General features: G+C 41.5%; 1 protein-coding gene across 2 annotated transcripts in view; it reads right to left on the reverse strand.

The window, feature by feature from the left end:
• Nucleotides 1-6,862: 6,862 nt before the first annotated feature.
• The window catches only part of SALL2 (spalt like transcription factor 2), a 36,594-nt gene continuing 24,970 nt past the window's right edge, over nt 6,863-18,486 (reverse strand). The window contains exons 2-3 of one of the 2 annotated variants that reach the window (XM_088470220.1): nt 9,282-11,851; nt 6,863-8,211 (exon numbers count right to left, since the gene is read on the reverse strand). In XM_088470220.1, the coding sequence (XP_088326346.1) occupies nt 7,834-8,211; nt 9,282-11,851 (2,948 nt within the window). In that variant the 3' untranslated portion in view covers nt 6,863-7,833. Of the gene's footprint in view, nt 8,212-8,945; nt 11,852-18,486 lie in introns of both variants that reach the window. The other variant, XM_088470219.1, reaches the window with a different exon arrangement.

Below are 18,486 nucleotides of genomic sequence, written 5' to 3' on the forward strand. Positions count from 1 at the left end.
GTACAAAACAGTAAATGGACCCAGCATATGCTGAGTTACCTCATTGTGTCCATCCCTCTATACTTACCCCCTGTCCAGGGCTGTCTTAACAGCATTCTACTGTGCAGGGCAATGCACTCCACTGGGACAGATGCCTGCCCAATCACAGTAATAAGACTGTAAACAGTCAATATAATTAAACCTTTAGATTTATTGGTACTTTCAACAAAATCAATGTTTAAACATGAAAAAACATGATGTAAAGAGAGGATTATGGACTCCACCTACATCTTTTCTTTAGCTCACAGTGCAGATCCTACTCTGCACTGCATCTGTGATTAAAGTATGGCTGGCCTATAAGAGCGGGGTCCAGGGGGATGTGCCCCCTCTTAATACAGCCCTGTGGTTGCAGGTTGGGATGCAGGTGGAGAATGCTGCCTGGCTGCTCTGATTGCTTGTAATTCACAATCAGGGAGACCAGGGAGCAACTTTCTCTTCCTAACTCTCAGCCGGCTGCCTTATGCATGAAGCGAACCAACACAAACTCCATGGAGATGCCCCCCCCCCCCTGGCCCAGCCTGCCCCTGCTCAAAGGCCCCTAGTCCTGGGGCCCTGGGCAGCTGCCCAGCGTGCTCATGCATTAAGATAGCCCTGTTCCCTGTGTAATGGTCTTCCTCTCTGGGTGGTTATTCCTGTTGCTACAGTAAGAGCCATGCCTGAGGTGTGTGCACTGGCTTTAACTGTGCATGGCAGACAGGACAATCGAGGAAAGTCCTTCCTACTTTCATTGTGCTAGATAAATGAGGATGAGTGCTAACAACAACAGTGTATTTGCGTTGTATCCATATTGGACATTTACATTGCAATGCAGCTTGTACCCTGGAGAGTGCGAGATTAACCGAGACCAAGCTAGCTTTATATATATTTACCCTAGTGCTTTTAAATGGATAATATCACTCCATACCTCTACCATAGGACAAAATCAAATTTTTTTTTTTAGAGCAATTTCTTGGTATGGACTCCGGGGCAAAGTTGAAAGGAAGTTGGCTATTATTATTCCTGCAGTGCATGCACAGAACTAAATGCATATATTTGCCCTTATTCAGAGTGGTTTAAATCTCTTCAACCAGACCACCACTATCTGTACGCTTAGATTGGTGGTTGTCATCATCATCTGTATGCACTTGCACCAACACTTTCCTTGATGCAAAGGATCCATCTGAAAACAATGCTGCATATGGTGCAGATCCGTCGACACGCCCTCACTGAGCTGTGCTTATGTGACAAAGCACAGTTACGCCCCTTCGGTCACAATTTGACTAAATTGCATACAACTCTGCATCGCCCATAGTTGCTCCTCAAACTGGCTTGAGATCAACTCTTCATCTATCACTCTGTCTTTAAAGCTTTGTTGCAAATTTACAAATACAGTGTACAGTTGATGTAATTAAAATAGTAAGTTTTTATACATTTAAATTTAAGCCTATGGTTAAATGTAAACTTTGGCAAAATGTATCTTTAATGTAATTTTGGCAAATAATCTTATGCATAGCAGCCTTCCAGAGACAAGTGACCTCCCCACCTATACCTAATCCTGCTCAGCCTCATGTTAAATTTGTCATTTCTTTAATTCTCTTGCACACAGTATCTAACCAGCTTCTTTTTCAGTCAGGCACTTTATTTCAAACAGGTGACCTCCTTTACTTCAGTTCACAATGTTTTCTTTTCCATTCCCACGAATTCCTTTGGAAAGGTTTACACAAAATTTGCATTCATTTCTTGGTCATCCAAGACTGTTATATTGTCCAAGGCCCAAAGAATTTTCTTTCTTTACATGTTTTTCCTACTTTCTTTTGTCTATCCGTTTCTACTTCACTAATTCCCCCTGCACCCGCTGTCTGCTAATGTCTACCCCCTCTCTATTAATCTCAGATTGCTTAGTGGCCAAAGAAACCCAGGGGAATAGAATGTGTTGGATCTTGTGTCCTGGCTAAGAGAATAGAGACTGATTTTATCCAGTCTTTCTACTTATTTGGTGTAAGTTTGATACATTAGTACAACCTGTGTTCTAAAGGCGATGTACTTAGTATCTCAGCAAGTCTTTTGGCAGTTCTTAACAATTGATAAAGCTGTTTGGACAAGAACGAACTCCACATTTCTAATATCGTCTTGAAATAAAATGAGTGATAAATTAGTTAATTTGTAAAGTGAAACAGATACAGAACCTGATTCAGCAAGGATCGCAACTGCGATTACACACGCAATTGGCCGATTGTTGTGTTCTGCGCATGCGTATGCATTGCAGTGCGTGTGTGAACACTCCACTGCGATCAGCTGTGCAGACCCATCGCAGAGTGACTGACAGGAAGTACCATTTGGGATGGTGACGGTGGAAGTGGTCGGCGAAATGCAGGCATGCCAGTGCGTTTGAATGCCGTTGCAGGGGAGTGCATAAATTAGCCACTGTGATGCCATACGCAGCTTGTGTACTCACTGCATGTGACGAGGTTAGCAATTCCTGAGTAAGGTCAGAACTAGTGCAAGTGTGCGTGAGGCTGTGATGGAACTCAATGTTACCGATGGTTTCACAGTCTTGCTAAGTATTACGGATGTGTGTAAGATAAGGTGGGCATCCTTATGTTGTGCTGCAATGGCATAGCGATCACAGAGGATTAGCATATCATCGCAGTGAGACTACGGGCGTAAACGCTATTGCAATCGCAGTTGCCATCCATACTAAATAACGCCTACTATGCATTAATGTAAAACAAAGGATACTTATTTCCATAATAGCATAGTAATGTCTGGAAATATAGAATCCAGCCATTTATGTCTTATTAATTCCAGGTGGCTTGTTTGATCAAGGATAGGCCAGTTTGCTGATAAATAATTTTCATGCCCCCTATGCTATCCCTTTCCAAATAGTGCTACAGTATATACTTAAGACTTACTATGAACAGTGCTGATCTAGTCAAGTACACGCACAGACCTAAATGTGAGGTGCCTATTCTTAGTGGAAATATTCCCAATATTAGTATATGCAATGGTGAGTTGTAGGTATTTTACCAAAAGTGTAAGTCAATGTAAATAATATGAACTAGTGGACACTGAATTGTGGCATAATATGAAACAGGGGCACTATAATGTTGCACATGAATTTGGGGCATATATGTGGCATATGAACTGGCATATTTTCAAATGACACTAAAATTTGGCATGCTATGAACTGAGCACATTTCAGTGTGGCACTGGGGACATTGGCATAATGTGAACTGGGAGAAGTGTGTAGCGTAATGCGTACTGACAGCACTACAATGTAGCATTTTGTGGACTAGGCACTGCTATACGGCATAAAATGAACTACGGCACAACTCTGGTTCATAAGCTGAACTAGAGCACTACTATAAGGTATACCATTTAAAATGAATTAGGACACTGCTTTGGGCCATAAAATTAACTAGGGCTCTAGCATGGGACATAAAATGAACAACCGCTGAGGACAGAGGTAAAGCACTGGGGTAAGGGCCCTCTCAAAATTATGGTGTGGGGCCCCACAAAGTTCTGACTTGTCCCTGTTTGTGATTGCCCGCAATGTTACAATGTACTGGGGAAGTAGAATAGATGAATGCAGGTGGGAAACCTGCAGGAATGTAATACATGGTATAACATCACTACTCAGCATATCAGCTTTTATCAATTCAATTGTATCCTATTGGTATGATTTACCTGTGGATGGAGTGCCGGCGGCCAGAAGACCGACAGCGGCATCCCGATTTTGCCGGTAAGTAGCATAACCCTCCCCCTCTCCCCCCTAACCCTCCCCCGGTGGTGCCTAACCCTAACCTCCCCCTGGTGGTGCCTAACCCTAATCCCCACTCCTTGCAGCCTAAAACTAACCCACCCCGGCAGGTCCCTAAACCTAACCCCCCCATCCTTGGTCTAACGCTAACTGTAACCCACATACTTACCTTCGGGATGCCGATGTCGGTATCTTGATCCCTTCGGGATGCCGGCGTCAGCAATCTGACGGGTGTCAGGATTCCGGCGTCGGTATACTGATGTCCGGCATCCCATCCGCCAGCATCCTGACTGGATCCTGTATCCTTTTACAGTGCAGTTATAGTTGTACCGACTACTTTTCCTAATGCCTTGTGGGGAAATCTATGTAGGTATCGACATTTAACAATCAAATAGGTACTATACAGTATACAGTGAAAGTGCACTTCTGAGCACTAACTGCAGCACATAATACACACCTGCTTTTCTGCCATTACTGTAAAAGATGAAACAAGTACTACTGCCCACTTTCCCCAATCCTCCTTGACATCACTTTCTTAGTACTTATATAATACAGAGATACAAATGTGTCTTAATTATTAAAACATATAAATCTTGGGGTTTTATAGTTACTAGTGCATGCCTTATAAATGTATTCCCATATTTATTATGTAGGAGGAAAATAAAATAAGAATGAAAGGCAGGATAGTGTATGAAAGAAAATGGGTAAAATAAAAGTGATAAAGAGGAAATGTTCACCCAAGTGCTTTAAAGGGATTAAATCCAGGCTCAGTTGGCAGGAAGTTTGGCTGAATAGGAAGGAGAAGCCAGCTGGCCTAACAGTGGGGGATATCTGCGGCGTGAGCCTGGCAAGTCAAACATAATCGCTTAAATAATATTATCTGTAACCAGGACCTCTTGATCTCATCTTCTTCCAATCTGTGAGAAGAATGAACGTCAGGCCTATGCTCAGCTGCTACAATGCCTGAAAATTGAGACAGGAGCCATGGAAACACACCATCTTCTAATATGCAGCTTGGGCTAGTTTCGCTTCACAGTCTCCATGTGCCTTCTTAGATGACATTAAGATGTACAGTACTTGAAAAAGTATTCAGCCCCTAAAACTGTTACAATTTTGTTACTTCATATTCTGAATTTGACAGACTGAAGTACATTTTGTCACTGATGTACAGAATAACAATTTGAGTAAAAAAAGTATTACTAAACCATTTTACAAATTACTAAAAAACCATAGACTTAATGCAACCCCCACATTTTTTGTTATATTTAGAAAGCTTTGAATCCACTGAGTTTGCTGATATAACATTTTTTCATGTACCTAAATTCTGTTATACAATACTTGTGCCTTTTGAATTAAAGATTGAATAAAAAAAAGAAAAACAGTTACTCATAACTAATTGTAAGCTCAAATTTGCACAATTGCAATATATTGCCTCAAAAGTATCACATTGTGGTCATTGGTGTTGATTCAGAGTCGAACGCTATTGTGATTTTCACGCTGTTGAGCGTTTATCGGCAGCGTGCGTATGCGTCACAGCCGCATTGTGTATGTGCGGCGAATGAATTGCAATTGAGCTCCCTGTGAGGAATCACTCGCAATTAATTGACAGGAAGAGACTGTTTTGTGGATGGTTAGGAGGAGTTCCCGCCAAAACACAGGCGTGTCAGGGACATTTCCTGGACGTGTACTAGGCAGCGTCTGCGATCGCATTCATTAGTACTGTAAATACTTACAGAAGGCACATTTGTGGAGGTCACCACAAAAAAGGTGTCGTTAGTCTATAACAACCAATAAGACATTTGCCGTTATTTCTGTTCTGTACTAGAAACATGCGGTTACATTTCTGTTGGTTTATATGGGTAAAAGTACCATGTTGTATAGTTACCTGAGCACTAGTTTTCATGAATGTCTACTATTGCAAATCATAACAATTCTAATCCCTGAATATCCTGGGGAGAACTACATTTTGGAGGCTCTCCAAACTCCTGAGAGAGTGGGCCAATCTGAAGTGAGCGACCCGGGGTTTTAATGATGTGATTCACATTGAATCACGTCATTTTGACGCCTACCCCCTTACTGTGTAAATGTCGACAAGAATGTTGCAAACATGTAAAGCATTAATAAAATCTGCAATGTGTTTTATTGAAGAGATTACTTTTATTAAGAGAAAACATTTCATATGGAAACTATTTTAGCAATAAGCTACTGTCTGATAAATTCTGTTCACTTTTGTCCTAATAGAACCAGTACTTTACCATACATCTTCTGAGTACGTTCCCTAAAAGTTTAATAAAGCAAACAAAAGAGGGTAAAGCAGGTAGCAGTATGCAAATCAGCCCGGAAGCAATGAATATATAAAGTTTGGAAGTATGAGTATAGTTATTAATAGTGAACGTCAACATATGTACCATACTAATGAGGAGCAAAACAGAATTAATGCTTTATCTCTACATCATCTCTAACAATGTATTTAACTGTAGTCTGGCTCAAAGCAAATATATAGCAACAATATGAACTGTTCCTGTATGAAAAACACATTTTTGCTTTCACACATCGGGGGAGATGTACTAAGGCTTGGAGATAAAATTGAAAGAGATAAAGTACCAACCAATCAGCTCTTAACTGTCATGTTACAGGCTGTGTTTGAAAAGTGACAGGAGTTGATTGGTTCGTACTTTATCTCTCTCCACTTTATCTCTCTCCAAGGCTTAGTACATCTCCCCCATACAGTTGTACAGTTTGTCAGAACTTAAGTTACATAGATGTCTATTTACTAAGCTCTCTTAGGAGACAGAGTGAAAAGAGATAAGGTATCAGCCAATCAGCTCCCAACTGTCATTTTTCAAACACAGCCTGTGAGATGGCAGTTAGGAGCTGATTGGCTGGTACCTTATCACTTTTCAATTTGTCTCTTAACACTGCTTAGTAAATAGACATCTTCTGTAGGGGTTTATTTACAATGCCTTGGATGGAGATAAAGTCGACAGAGATAAGGTACCAACCAACCAGCTCCTAACTAATTTTTCAAACACAGCCCGTGACATGGCGGTTAGGAGCTGATTGGCTGGTACCTTATCTCCATTCACTTTATCTCCATCCAAGGCTTAGTAAATAGACCCCTAAGTTTGAAACTTCTTGTGCTCAGTGTTGAAGGTCATTTTATCCTTCCTTCCTGAGCATGGTCATGCATTGGTTGCTATTATTCCTTATGATTAGAACTTACAAGCCAGATCAATCCCTTAAATCTCCTTCATCTGCATCAAGTTTTTTGTCTTTATATTTTTTTCTGCTGTATATGGAAAAAATACACTATACTTGTAGATCGGATATATTTTTCTGTAGCAGTCAACTTCAACTTGTAATTGATAAATTGTCCAAAATATATATTTGTCATTTTGTAGGTGGAGGTTAAAGGAAAACTATGGTTAGTTCTAGTGTTCATGTCCCTTAAACGTGTCTGAGCTTTGCACAGATCCTATTCGTTCTTTAGAAAGTTTTTCACACAGAATAATATGTTACTGTGTCTCCAGTCCATGTGTAATATTTGCCATTTTATTCCTCAGTAGTGAATAGTATTACACAACCCATTCTCCTTTCTCAATAACTAGGGTGTCTACTTTTTTATGAGCAAAAACAATCAAGACAGCTGTTTCAAATGACAAGCTGTCCCACAATGTCCTTTCAACTGCTAATTCACTAAATCCACGCTAGGAATTGGTATCCAGTCACCCTCTTAATCATTGATAAATGTGGCTTCAAATTTAGGTTTTGATGTGTCAAAAACCAGGACTGTCCCTGGTAAACTGGGACATATGGGATTACTAATTATTAGCCCTTTTTCCATATCTCATTGAGACTTTATTGGGTTTTCATAGCTTGAAAACTAAAAGAAAACAGTGCAACTATTTTAGTTATGTGTCAGGAGAAGAAGCACTCTCTAAGTAAGTCTTTAAGCCCACAGTTGATTGCTGAGTCATCGTTTATATATAGAGAGTAGAGTCAGTAATAATGTAATAGCAGTCATTCTCTATTCTGCATGTTTTAAGAGCACTAGTTTACTTCTCTTCTTTTACTGGACTTTCATATAAAGCATCAGTTCCACTTGGTTTCTTTTCCTTGACTTCCATTAGTGCTCCAGTGGAGATGTGCCCAACTTTAGCTGTCTGCAAGCCAATCGGAATAGGAGGTGAGATGACAGCAGCTGTGGACGTAATGTTAACATTTGATGGGGGAGGGCCACTAGTGAGATAAGCAGTGTATTGGTTCCAAAATGATAATGGGCTAACTCCAACCACTTGTGTAGGGATATCTCTAGACAGGAAATCCTGCAGCCTCACTGGGGTTCCTGAGAGCAAAGGGCCAAGGTTTTCCAGAGAGAGACGTCTTCCTCTTCTGGATGTGCTATTATTCCATACATGTGTACTCATGTGGACCTACGGATGAAAAGAGAGGGTAGCAAACATTACAATATTAATATGTAACCTGTTTTGACTTTTGTGGGTGCCTATGTTGAGTAAAGTCTAAACATAGACCTAAGTTTTTATTTAAAAACATCACAACTCAAACTCAAGTTATGCAATAAAATATTCTCACTCATAAGTGACAAATGACTACACTAATGCAGGTCACATTGATGGATCAATTTAACCTTGCTCTATCCATAGAGGAAGTAATTTACATCTGCATTCTTCATTTTTAATTCACTTTTATAATAGAAGTCTAAGCAGGTTATCAGAAAAACGACTAGTGACACTAACATAATGAAAAGAGTCAGGAGAGTTTTGAGCTGCTCCTTAGGGAGAATGCTCAAATAAACCACTTCTAGTCAGGAAATATGGCTTTTGGGAAACTCCATTTGCTCGGCACCATTAGGTATTGAGAGCAAGACAGGAAATTTCATTGGAGCCTCTTCTAACAGGAAAATGGTAAAATTCATGGTGGTTAATTGGGAAAGTTTTAAAGTAAATACAAATGGTATGATTAATGGCAATGATGTGTGCTGTTTTGAATGCTTGTAATTCCGATATAATATACTTTTTTTTATCAAGGAAGTTTAACTGAACATTGTTCCATGTGCTGTATAATTTCTTAGTGCTGGTTACGATAGTTCAGTGAGTGTCACAAGGCTTGTATTTCACTGAATAGTTAATTTAGATGGAGAGCCTACCTTTAGATTCCCTCGTGTGGTGAACGCCCTTCCACACATATTGCAGGAAAAAGGCTTCTCTCCTGTATGTATCCTCTCATGAATCTGCAAAGCACTGGCCGAGGAGAAAGTCTTCTTACATACTATGCACAGATGCTGCTTAGGGCTGCGTCTCAAAGGAGGGGACAGGGAAGAAGGCACCGGCAGCCGTGGAAGCTGGACCAGTGCCAATGTCTGGGGTGGGCTTAACACTTCACTCTTCACTGTGCTCACCAGAAATGTTTGGGCTGGAGTTGGCAAGTCTGCATTTGGGTGTTTGGGGCTGCTGACTGGCTGAGGAGGGAAATTTTGTCTCACCTGGTGTGCATGTAGCACATGCTTCGTCAGTATGGATGCCTCCAGGAAGCTCTGCTTGCAAACCAAGCAATGGAACAGCCCATCTTTGGTGTGGCATTTCATGTGTTCTCCCAGTGACTCCATACTGGGCAGTTTTTCAGAACAGAGGTCACACATGTGGGCATCTTCTTTACTTGGGCTTGCTGCTGGTTTGTTGCACATATCTGTCTCTGGGTCTTGCTTACTTTCTGTATTGTTTTGAACTTGAGGTTTCACATTTGCATTTTCAGGGCTCAAGTTTATCTCTGTCTTATCATCTTCATTACTTAAATGATCGCTAGTTTCTTTTTGTAGAGCTTCCTCAGAAGCTGGTTTAGTGGTTGTGCTGGGTTCTGATGGTGTAACTATTTCAATAGTTGTAAGTGGCACAGGTTGAACAGTGGCATGGGGAGATGTGCTGTTCTCATCGTTCTTCTTCACAGCAGAGGCTGCAGCATCATCATCCATGCTTGATATTTCTGACTCTATTAATGCTGCCTTTTCACTCTCTGATTCACTGGCGTCCAAAGAGTCTTCATCGCTGCTAATCTCATCTGAAAAGTCTGGAGTAGTCTTTTCTTCTATGGAATCGGTTTTGCTGCCACCTCCATGGGGAATATCTCCATTTGGAATCTGTCCACCGAGATGCATCCTTATATGCTGCTGGAGAGTAACGGCATTGGTAAACTTTTTCTGGCAAATTGGACATGAATTTTGAGGCTTTGAGGATAAACTGGATTTATGACCTACAAAGTGGGCTTTTAAATTACCCTTTGTTGAGAAGGCACGCCCACATATCTTACACTTGAATGGCCTTTCCCCACCATGTTGGTTATAATGAAGCCTAAGTGCCCTGGGACAACTTAACACTCTTAAGCAGATGACACACTGGTTAGGCACAGTTGCTTGTTTGTCTATTTTTTCCACCAATTGTTGGAGTTTTGAAGTCTCAGAATATCCCAGTGGTTCTACAGCATATGAAAAGGGGAAGTTTCCAGTCTTAAAGTGACTAGCTAGTAATGCCCAACTTGGAAGGGAGGTAACAAGCTTGCTAAGTTGCATCCTTCCAGTGACATCAGTTCCTCCATTCCCTGTCCTTTCAACTGGAGGGGTGTTTTCATCAGACTTTGTTTTTGCACAAACATTGGGAACTTTTAGTGCACCAGAGCCATCATCAGCTTTCATAAGTACCAGTTTGTTAATTGATTGTAGTCCTTGGCTACCTGTGCTTGAGAATAGGTTTAAGCCCTCTGTGGCCATTATTGGAGGTAATACTGGCTTCTTTTCTATTGTCTCTTCTTCTGCCTTCTCTGGAGGTACTGACATGCCATATGGTAATCCTGTACTAGTCAAAACATAGTCCAAATGTTCAGGAACAGGATGTGGGTTCATTTGTATATGAGGATACTTTTCCCGATGACGATGAAAGTGTACTTTCAGATTACCTCTAGTTGTAAACCGGTTTCCACATATGTTGCATTTGTATGGTCTTTCTCCAGTGTGAGAACGCAAGTGAATCTGGAGGGCACTATCACTGCCGAAAACTTTTGCACAGAAACGACATTTGTGCTTTCCCGAAGCCCTTTCCTGGTGACTTTCTCCACGTAGGGAATCACTATTTTTCTGCTTTAAAAGGCTTGGGGCATTCTCCAGTACTCTTGCCCCCAAAAATAATCCAGCTGGCAAGGTAGGTAAACCTGGTGGAAAAATTGCATGTGGAGAAATAAGTTGGTTTGGTGGAGAGCTTGGAAGAGAAGCTTGCCCTGGAATTGACTTGTCACCAAACCCACTCATCAATTTGTCCTTCACATTGGGAATGCTTCTGGCTCCAAATGTTTGCCCTATATGATTGTAGAGATGAAGAAAAGTCTGTTTGGGTGTTTCATCTCTGCAGAATGTTTTTGATGATTCAGGTCCACATTCAGATTGTTTTGATGGACTGAAAACTGGTAAAGTTTTGGTGCTAGTTGACCTTTCTGGTGAGGACATTTGTGTATTAGAGTTAGTCATGGAGAGGGATCCAAGCATTAGTACCTGTTGACATATTTGCTCCGTTATTTGCATCTGGCGTATCTGCCTCTGCTGGAGGACTCTGAGTTCTTCCAAGATCATGGGAATGTTTATGGGAGCTGAAGCAGTCTGACCCCCAGGAACAGCTTCTTGACTCATTGGAGCCATGCCCACTTTTGGTCCTGCCATCCCTTCCATAATCAATCCTCCATTGGGAATAAGAAATCGCTGAGATGGGCCCACACCTTTTTTGTCCATTTCTTGTCTCATAGAGCTCATAAAACTTGTTCCTCTGTCACAGTGTTCAGTCACCATTGTTTTCTTTTCTGATCCAACACTTTCTGGAGAGCTAGGTTGTGAACGAGACTCCTCACTGATGCTAGCTTGCTTGCTCTTTCTATTAGTTTCCGCTTGGTTCTCTACAATCACAACAACTTGGTTGTCAAGTGGACAGCATTCCTTGTGCCTGGTGAAATCAGAAGGTTCATCAAACTGGGCACAGCACTTCTTGCATACCTGAACTTCTTCACCTGCTGTGTCACCTGTAAAAAGATCATATAAAAAAAAATTACATTGGACAAAGTTCTAAATACTAGCAGGAGGTTCAAACCTTCTATATCATCTGATTACCAAGTTGCATACTGTACATATTTTAAAATTGGTTTTAACAAAGTGTTTTACACAATTTGGCAAAAGTAAACATTTGTAGTAGTCTGTGCATTTTACACCTGTCTGATTGCTTGCACTGTTTTCCTGCTATTACATGGAGTATGTACATGAGATATTAAGGAAAACAATTTACTTTAAAGAATAATTTCAACACTAAAATTCAGTTTACAGTAACGTACAATATTAACCCCCTTAATTTTAGCATGAAGCCCCCATTTCTATTATCCTCTGCCCCCATGCAAACACACACACTCTCTCTTCATTTAACAGGGCTCTCTTTGTATCCCGGCTTTTGTCAAGCATTAATACTCCGGAGAGAAAAGCCAGCTTCACAGCTCCTGGTAATTGATTTGTATTCACACAAGAGCCAAGGGGACCGACTTCCAAGCATTGATATGGTAATCCTTTCATGGTAACTGTCCCTTGTTCTGGCTAATTTACTCCTGGGTTCTTCGAGCTTAATTAAACTTGTTGAATTAGCTGGGGGGTACCAGGGCTTTGAGACACAGCTTGGGAAGAGAGCGTACATAGTACCAAGTAACTGCTTCTTGGAATTTGCTTTCATCTTCGATATTGCTGAAATAATGTACATAACACAGGCAGTACATATGCGTGTATGTTATTGGCAAAGAAAGTGTTCTGCCTATGCTTCATTCAGTTCAATTTATGATCCAACTTGTGCCACACTTACTTATCATATGTGCATGAAACAGAAGGTGAAACAGAACTTGCACCTTTATGCACAAAACCCCAAATTGCCAAATCTGACATAATTGCTTTTCGTTTTCTAAGAACAAAAAAGAAAAACTAGCTGTGTAGTTGCTGACATTTTGAACACCAAGAGAAATAGGCTTTACAGGAAATCAATAGCCATAAGCATCTTTGTCATGATGATGTGTAAACACATAAAAAGAAAATGGCTTATTTGCCAAATTTCAAATGAATTAAAAGGGGAGGGACTTCTGTAAGAGGTTGCCAAGCTTTTACCAAAAGCAGACAAAGACATTTTTTAAGACAAATCTGTTGTACCACTATTTGTGCACACCTAAGGCAGCAAATATGTTTGCTAAACGCATTTAGGGAATTGTTTAATACACATATATCTGACACTAGAATGAAGAATATTACTTTACATCTCTAATAAACACAGTTTGCTTAGTATGTTTGGATCAAGAAAGCTGAATACATTCAATCTTAAGGAAATAGTGTTTTAATGAGGAGGTGGGCAAGGTTGTTCCTGCTATGAGATGAGTGGAGTACCTCACCAGCGACACCAAAATCCGAGATTTGACAGACAAGCTACCCATCTTCCAACCTGATTATTCTCCGTCCCCATTACCTTCAGTCACTGCGCTCTGCAATCATTAATTAAAAGTAGAAGTGCAGTATGACATATTAATCACCCGATTTTTTTTCCTGCTGTCAATGTACTAGAAATACATGTAAAAATGCTAAGAAGGCAGTAGTATTAACTACAGTCCTGTGAAAATGTAAGGGGTGAGCATACCTGCACACAGCGTGTATAGTTTACTTTCCACAGGTGCATGGGATTGGCTCACATTTGACTTGTACTGGACAATTCTTAAATATCTTCCAAACACAATAAATATTATATAGACATAATGATTGTAGGAGGCAGTAGGCCTGATTCAGAGGTGGATGCAGAAGTGTCCGCAAGAGTGTCTATGGGCAGCCGCCCGTCTGTGAGTGTATGCATATGCTGATACAAAGTCCTTCCCTTGTGTACATCTGTGTGTCAGAATACGCAAGTACTGAGATGCCCACTTTCAGCGTCTGTACATGCAGTGTTATTGATTGGTGCGTCCTTGCACACCACTATCAATCACACCCTTCAAACTTGCACCAGCCCTATGGTAAGTGCAGTTTCTGTATTCAAGTTTGGCCTCTTATGTGTGCTGCTGTGTGCCTGTGTAAGCCAGTGGCGTAACTAGGGTATTTGGAGGCAGGGCAAGTTAAAAAACGGACCCCCCCCAAGTATGTGCATGCGCCGAAAAAGTGGGCATGGTCAAATGACACACCACCGTTTCTCGTCACTCTGGGAACATTCCATTCCATATGGACCTTAATGCCCCCAGTAGTATAGCCCCACTTGCAATGCCCCCAGTAGCAGTGCCCCTTATGCAGTGCCCCCTGTAATAGTGCCCCTTATACAGTGCCCCCTGTAGTAGTGCCCCCAGTAGTGCCACTTATACAGTGCCCCCAGTAGTGGTCCCCCCTATGCAGTGCCCCCAGTAGTGTCCCCCCTATGCGGTGTCCCCAGTAGTGCCCCTTATACAGTGCCCCCAGTAGTACCACTTATACAGTGCCCCTTATACAGTGCCCCCAGTAGTAATCCCTCCTATGCAGTGCCCCCAGTAGTGGCCCCCCTATGCAGTGCCAGTGCCCCTTACATATATAGAACAAAGACACACACAAAAAAAACCCACAACACTTACCTGAATCCCTGCTCCTGCATCCACCTCTGTCCGCTCCTCCATCCTCCCAGCCCACTCTGCACTATGGGGGAGACGTCATGACGTCTCTCCCATCATCCACTGTGGGAGCCGGAAGGTGGAGCTCATGAGTGAGCTCCAGCCCGTCTCCGGCCGTGGGTGCAGAAGCCAATGAGAGTCTGTTTTACTCAAGGCTCCTCTAAATATAAAAAACAAATTTACAATAGATAAAAAAATAAATAAACATAATAAATAATAAAACAAAAAACACGTATCTAAAACACACAGTAATTGCATAAAATTTTCACTGTCATGCCCAGGGCACTCCCATAACCCGCCCATAATATAGGCCATCTCCGCACCTGCACTAAGACACCACCCTGTCACTGTCCAGGAAGGCCCACTACACTTTCAATACACTTCTCTCTGCGTGTGCCTGAAATTATGACTGCAACTCTGTACCGACACAATGAGGATATATGTGCGTTGCGACTTAGACACATGCGCAGTTGCACAAAATTGCACTGCTACGTCCAGTGCGTGCACCTCTGAATCAGGTCCATTGACCTATCCACTAGTGACTGTCATGATTTAAGGAAACCACAGACTGACAGTTATATTATATAGTACTTGTGGAGATTAATGCCAAAAAGGTGCATGTATATATAAAATAAACTTCATATTCATACATCCATCTCATAGTATAGAAATCTGAATAAACACTTTCATCGAACATATGTCTACAAAAATCATTCTGTATCTGTGTATAGTAAGTTACTACAGAGGCTTAGGGCCTGATTCAAAGTTACATTAAGGTCGGCTCTAGAGGCAGCGGCTTAGCATGCTCAGAAATAAATGCAGATCTTCATCTGTATTCAGACTTTCTGCACCACTCCAATCCATCTGTTTGCGAAAGTAGCCATCATAACTATCAGTGCCCATTTCTCCAATTATTAAGCTTGGTGCAAGAGATTCGCCTGAAATCAGATGAGTCTCTGCGTTATGAGTAGCCCACAGGTCCTCCTACACGCACGATGCGCCCTCAGAACACTCAGTCTGTGTTAATTCATCCACACAGCTGTGGAGATGTGGCTGAGTTGTGTATGAATCTGAATTGCCATGATATTTCAAAGTTGCATATGCTCGTCCACGAAGCATGCGGAGTTCAAAAAATCAGTCGTTAAACGAACTTGTTTGCATCTCTGTTTAAGCACCTTAGGGCCTATTTATTGAAGGTCGAATAGTCCAAATGCCCTCAAAATGAATTAGTTTTACCAGTGATAGGTCTCTTTATCGCATCATCCTATACATCAAAGGGATTACCGCTAATAGTATGTTACTACAGATGTGTCCTCTTGTACCTTTGCCGCTGATGTGACAAATCGCGCTACGTATGGCGCGAGCACCCGCGATTCATAGGAATGCTGCCGTGGCCTGGCGTACTGTTGCATGGTGCAATGCGTGCACATATTTGCGGCAAATACGGAAGAGCATACATCTGTATAAAGATTTTTTTTACATACAATATTGCTTAAATTATTTTAATTTATCTTATTTTTATTATTGTATTTAAATGTATTTGTCATCATTGCTTTATAAAAAAACGATAATAATTATAGTAATTTAATAATTAAAATATCTACTGTATGTAAAATTTCACAATCTATAGGTATAAGCTATATAATAATTCCTAAGTTCTGTTCTGTCTCATCAATGCACGCGCAGTGGAAGCCAGGGCACTTGCCAGCTTCCAACGACTTCCACTACCAGGGAAACGGGACAGACCTAGCCCACCGAAGAAAAATGTGGGCAGGTTAAGTAAGGGGGCAGAATGGAGCAAGGCGGGGCAGAGGAGCAGGGGGGGGGGGTGATGGAGTGGAGGAATGGGACGAGCAGCAGTCAGAGTTTATGTGTGTATGTTTTTTATACTTCTTTAATCTGAAATCTGGACATTAAGTTGAATTGCGCATATGACTCTGTGACCTAACACGACCGAGACTAGCCAGGGGAAGTTTCACCTCTCTAGACCAATGTTAATAAACAAGCATTTTTTATATCAATTTGGGCAATGAAACATTATTCTTGTAGCTGAAATGTGAGGAATATTGATAAAAAGGGCCTCAAATGCCTTGAATAATAACATTAAAATATGGTTAAAGAGCAGGAATATAAATTAAGGACTAGGGGCCTATTAATCTAATAATATTTGCAAAATATCTCCCCAAAACATCCAATTTCTTGGGGTACCCATCAATATTAAGTATCTCCTGGATGTACCATGGAGGGACCACAGTAGATATCTCAGAAATCTCCAGTGGTTCCTCCAATTCCGACAGCAGAAGCAACCACCATAGCTTTTGATGAGGGACTGCTAGGCTGTCATGTTTACCAAACTCCAGAATGGTGTTTGCTTATTTTAGCCTATGGGCTACATTCGCAGAGTTTATCATTACTGTTGCCCGCTCACACATGAGCCACCGGATGTCAACATGAGCTCTTCTGACTTTGGCACATGTGTAGATGGTTTAAGTATGTGCAGGTAGTCAACAGCAGCTTTGTCTACCTGCTGTGGTTGGTGCATAAGATCAACTGCTTGGCTAGATCCTGGAATCCTTTTTAAAATGAGATAGATGCTATTCACCACATGGAAAGCTAAACAAAGAGTGAACACTCTTCTCAACCAGCACAACCATTGCAATAGTTTATATGTTTAACATATAGGGCTGTTCCCCCCATTCCATCTCAACAATAAATCAATAGCACCCTCTTTTAATAATTAGACATGCTTCACCCCAACCAGTACTGAATTAATAGCATATACATTAATTATAGAGAGCTCCTCCAACCAATTCAGCCTCTCACTAAATCAATAGGCCTCATTGCTCCCAACTCAGCCACACACTGAATTAATAGCCCCACTTCAGCATTAGATATACTCCCATGACCTCACTTTAAATGTATAGGCCACACGATTAAATAGCCCTCACTACTAAATTAATAACCCCTTTCATCACCTCACCATTACATTATTATACAGTACCTCCCCCACTCCATCTCCTCATTACATCAATTGTCAGTGTTTTCCTCCTGAGATGCATGCTGTATGCACACCTCTTTCTATTTCCCTTGCTGTTCTTCTATACTGCACACATGTGACTCTGGAGTTCAAGATATGCAAAATTGCCTTTGCATGCACTGACTCTCATTCTGCTGCCAATGGCCTTAGAGGTGACGGAGAGAAGATTGATGGAGTAATAGCAGTGGATAGACCCCCAGCCCTGCACTTGATTGCTCCGCTACATGGGACAGTCAGGGAGCTGGTCTGTGACATAAAGTAAAATATATTGGCTTGTCCAGCCCAGTCCCTAAGAATGCCCCATAGCAAGTGGCGGTCCCCATAAAATAAAGCCACCACATGTCTATAAGAAAACATAATGAATCCCACACTGGAGCCTGCCACCCCTACCTCCAACACAACTTGTGCCCTGGTTGCACTGCGCTATTTATGGCTGTGGCTGCACCACAAGTTTTTTAGTTTGATTATATAACAGTTTTAAAAACTAAGACAGAAATGTAGCAATTTACAACACTTTTATTTCCACAACATTGATTTGGAACATCAATAGTGCAATGAAGGTCACCAATGACCTTCCCATGGCCAAATCCAAGGGTCACTTTTCTCTTCTCATCCAGTATCTGGACTATAGATAGACAGTTAAATGGTCGACAATGTCTAGATAGACAGCAGATGTTAGACAGGCAATAGGTCGACAGGGACAAAAGGTCGACATGGAAGAAGATTGACAGATACAAGTGGTCGTCTGGGTGAAAAGGTTGCCGCAAAAATGGTCGACGCACAACTGGTCAACACATGTTTTTTTGGGGGGGGGTTTGAGGGTTAGGTTAGGGTTAGGCACTTACACCAACGATTAGGGTTAAACACTTACCGCAATGATTAGGCACTTACCCCAATGGTTAGAGTTAGGCACCAGAAGAGAGGGTTAGGAATAGGCACTTGAAGGGATGGTTAAGGTCAGACATCTACCCCGATGGTT

Source organism: Taudactylus pleione, unplaced genomic scaffold (assembly GCF_031769625.1).
Source record: "Taudactylus pleione unplaced genomic scaffold, aTauple2 ptg000095l, whole genome shotgun sequence".
NCBI lineage: Eukaryota > Metazoa > Chordata > Amphibia > Anura > Myobatrachidae > Taudactylus > Taudactylus pleione.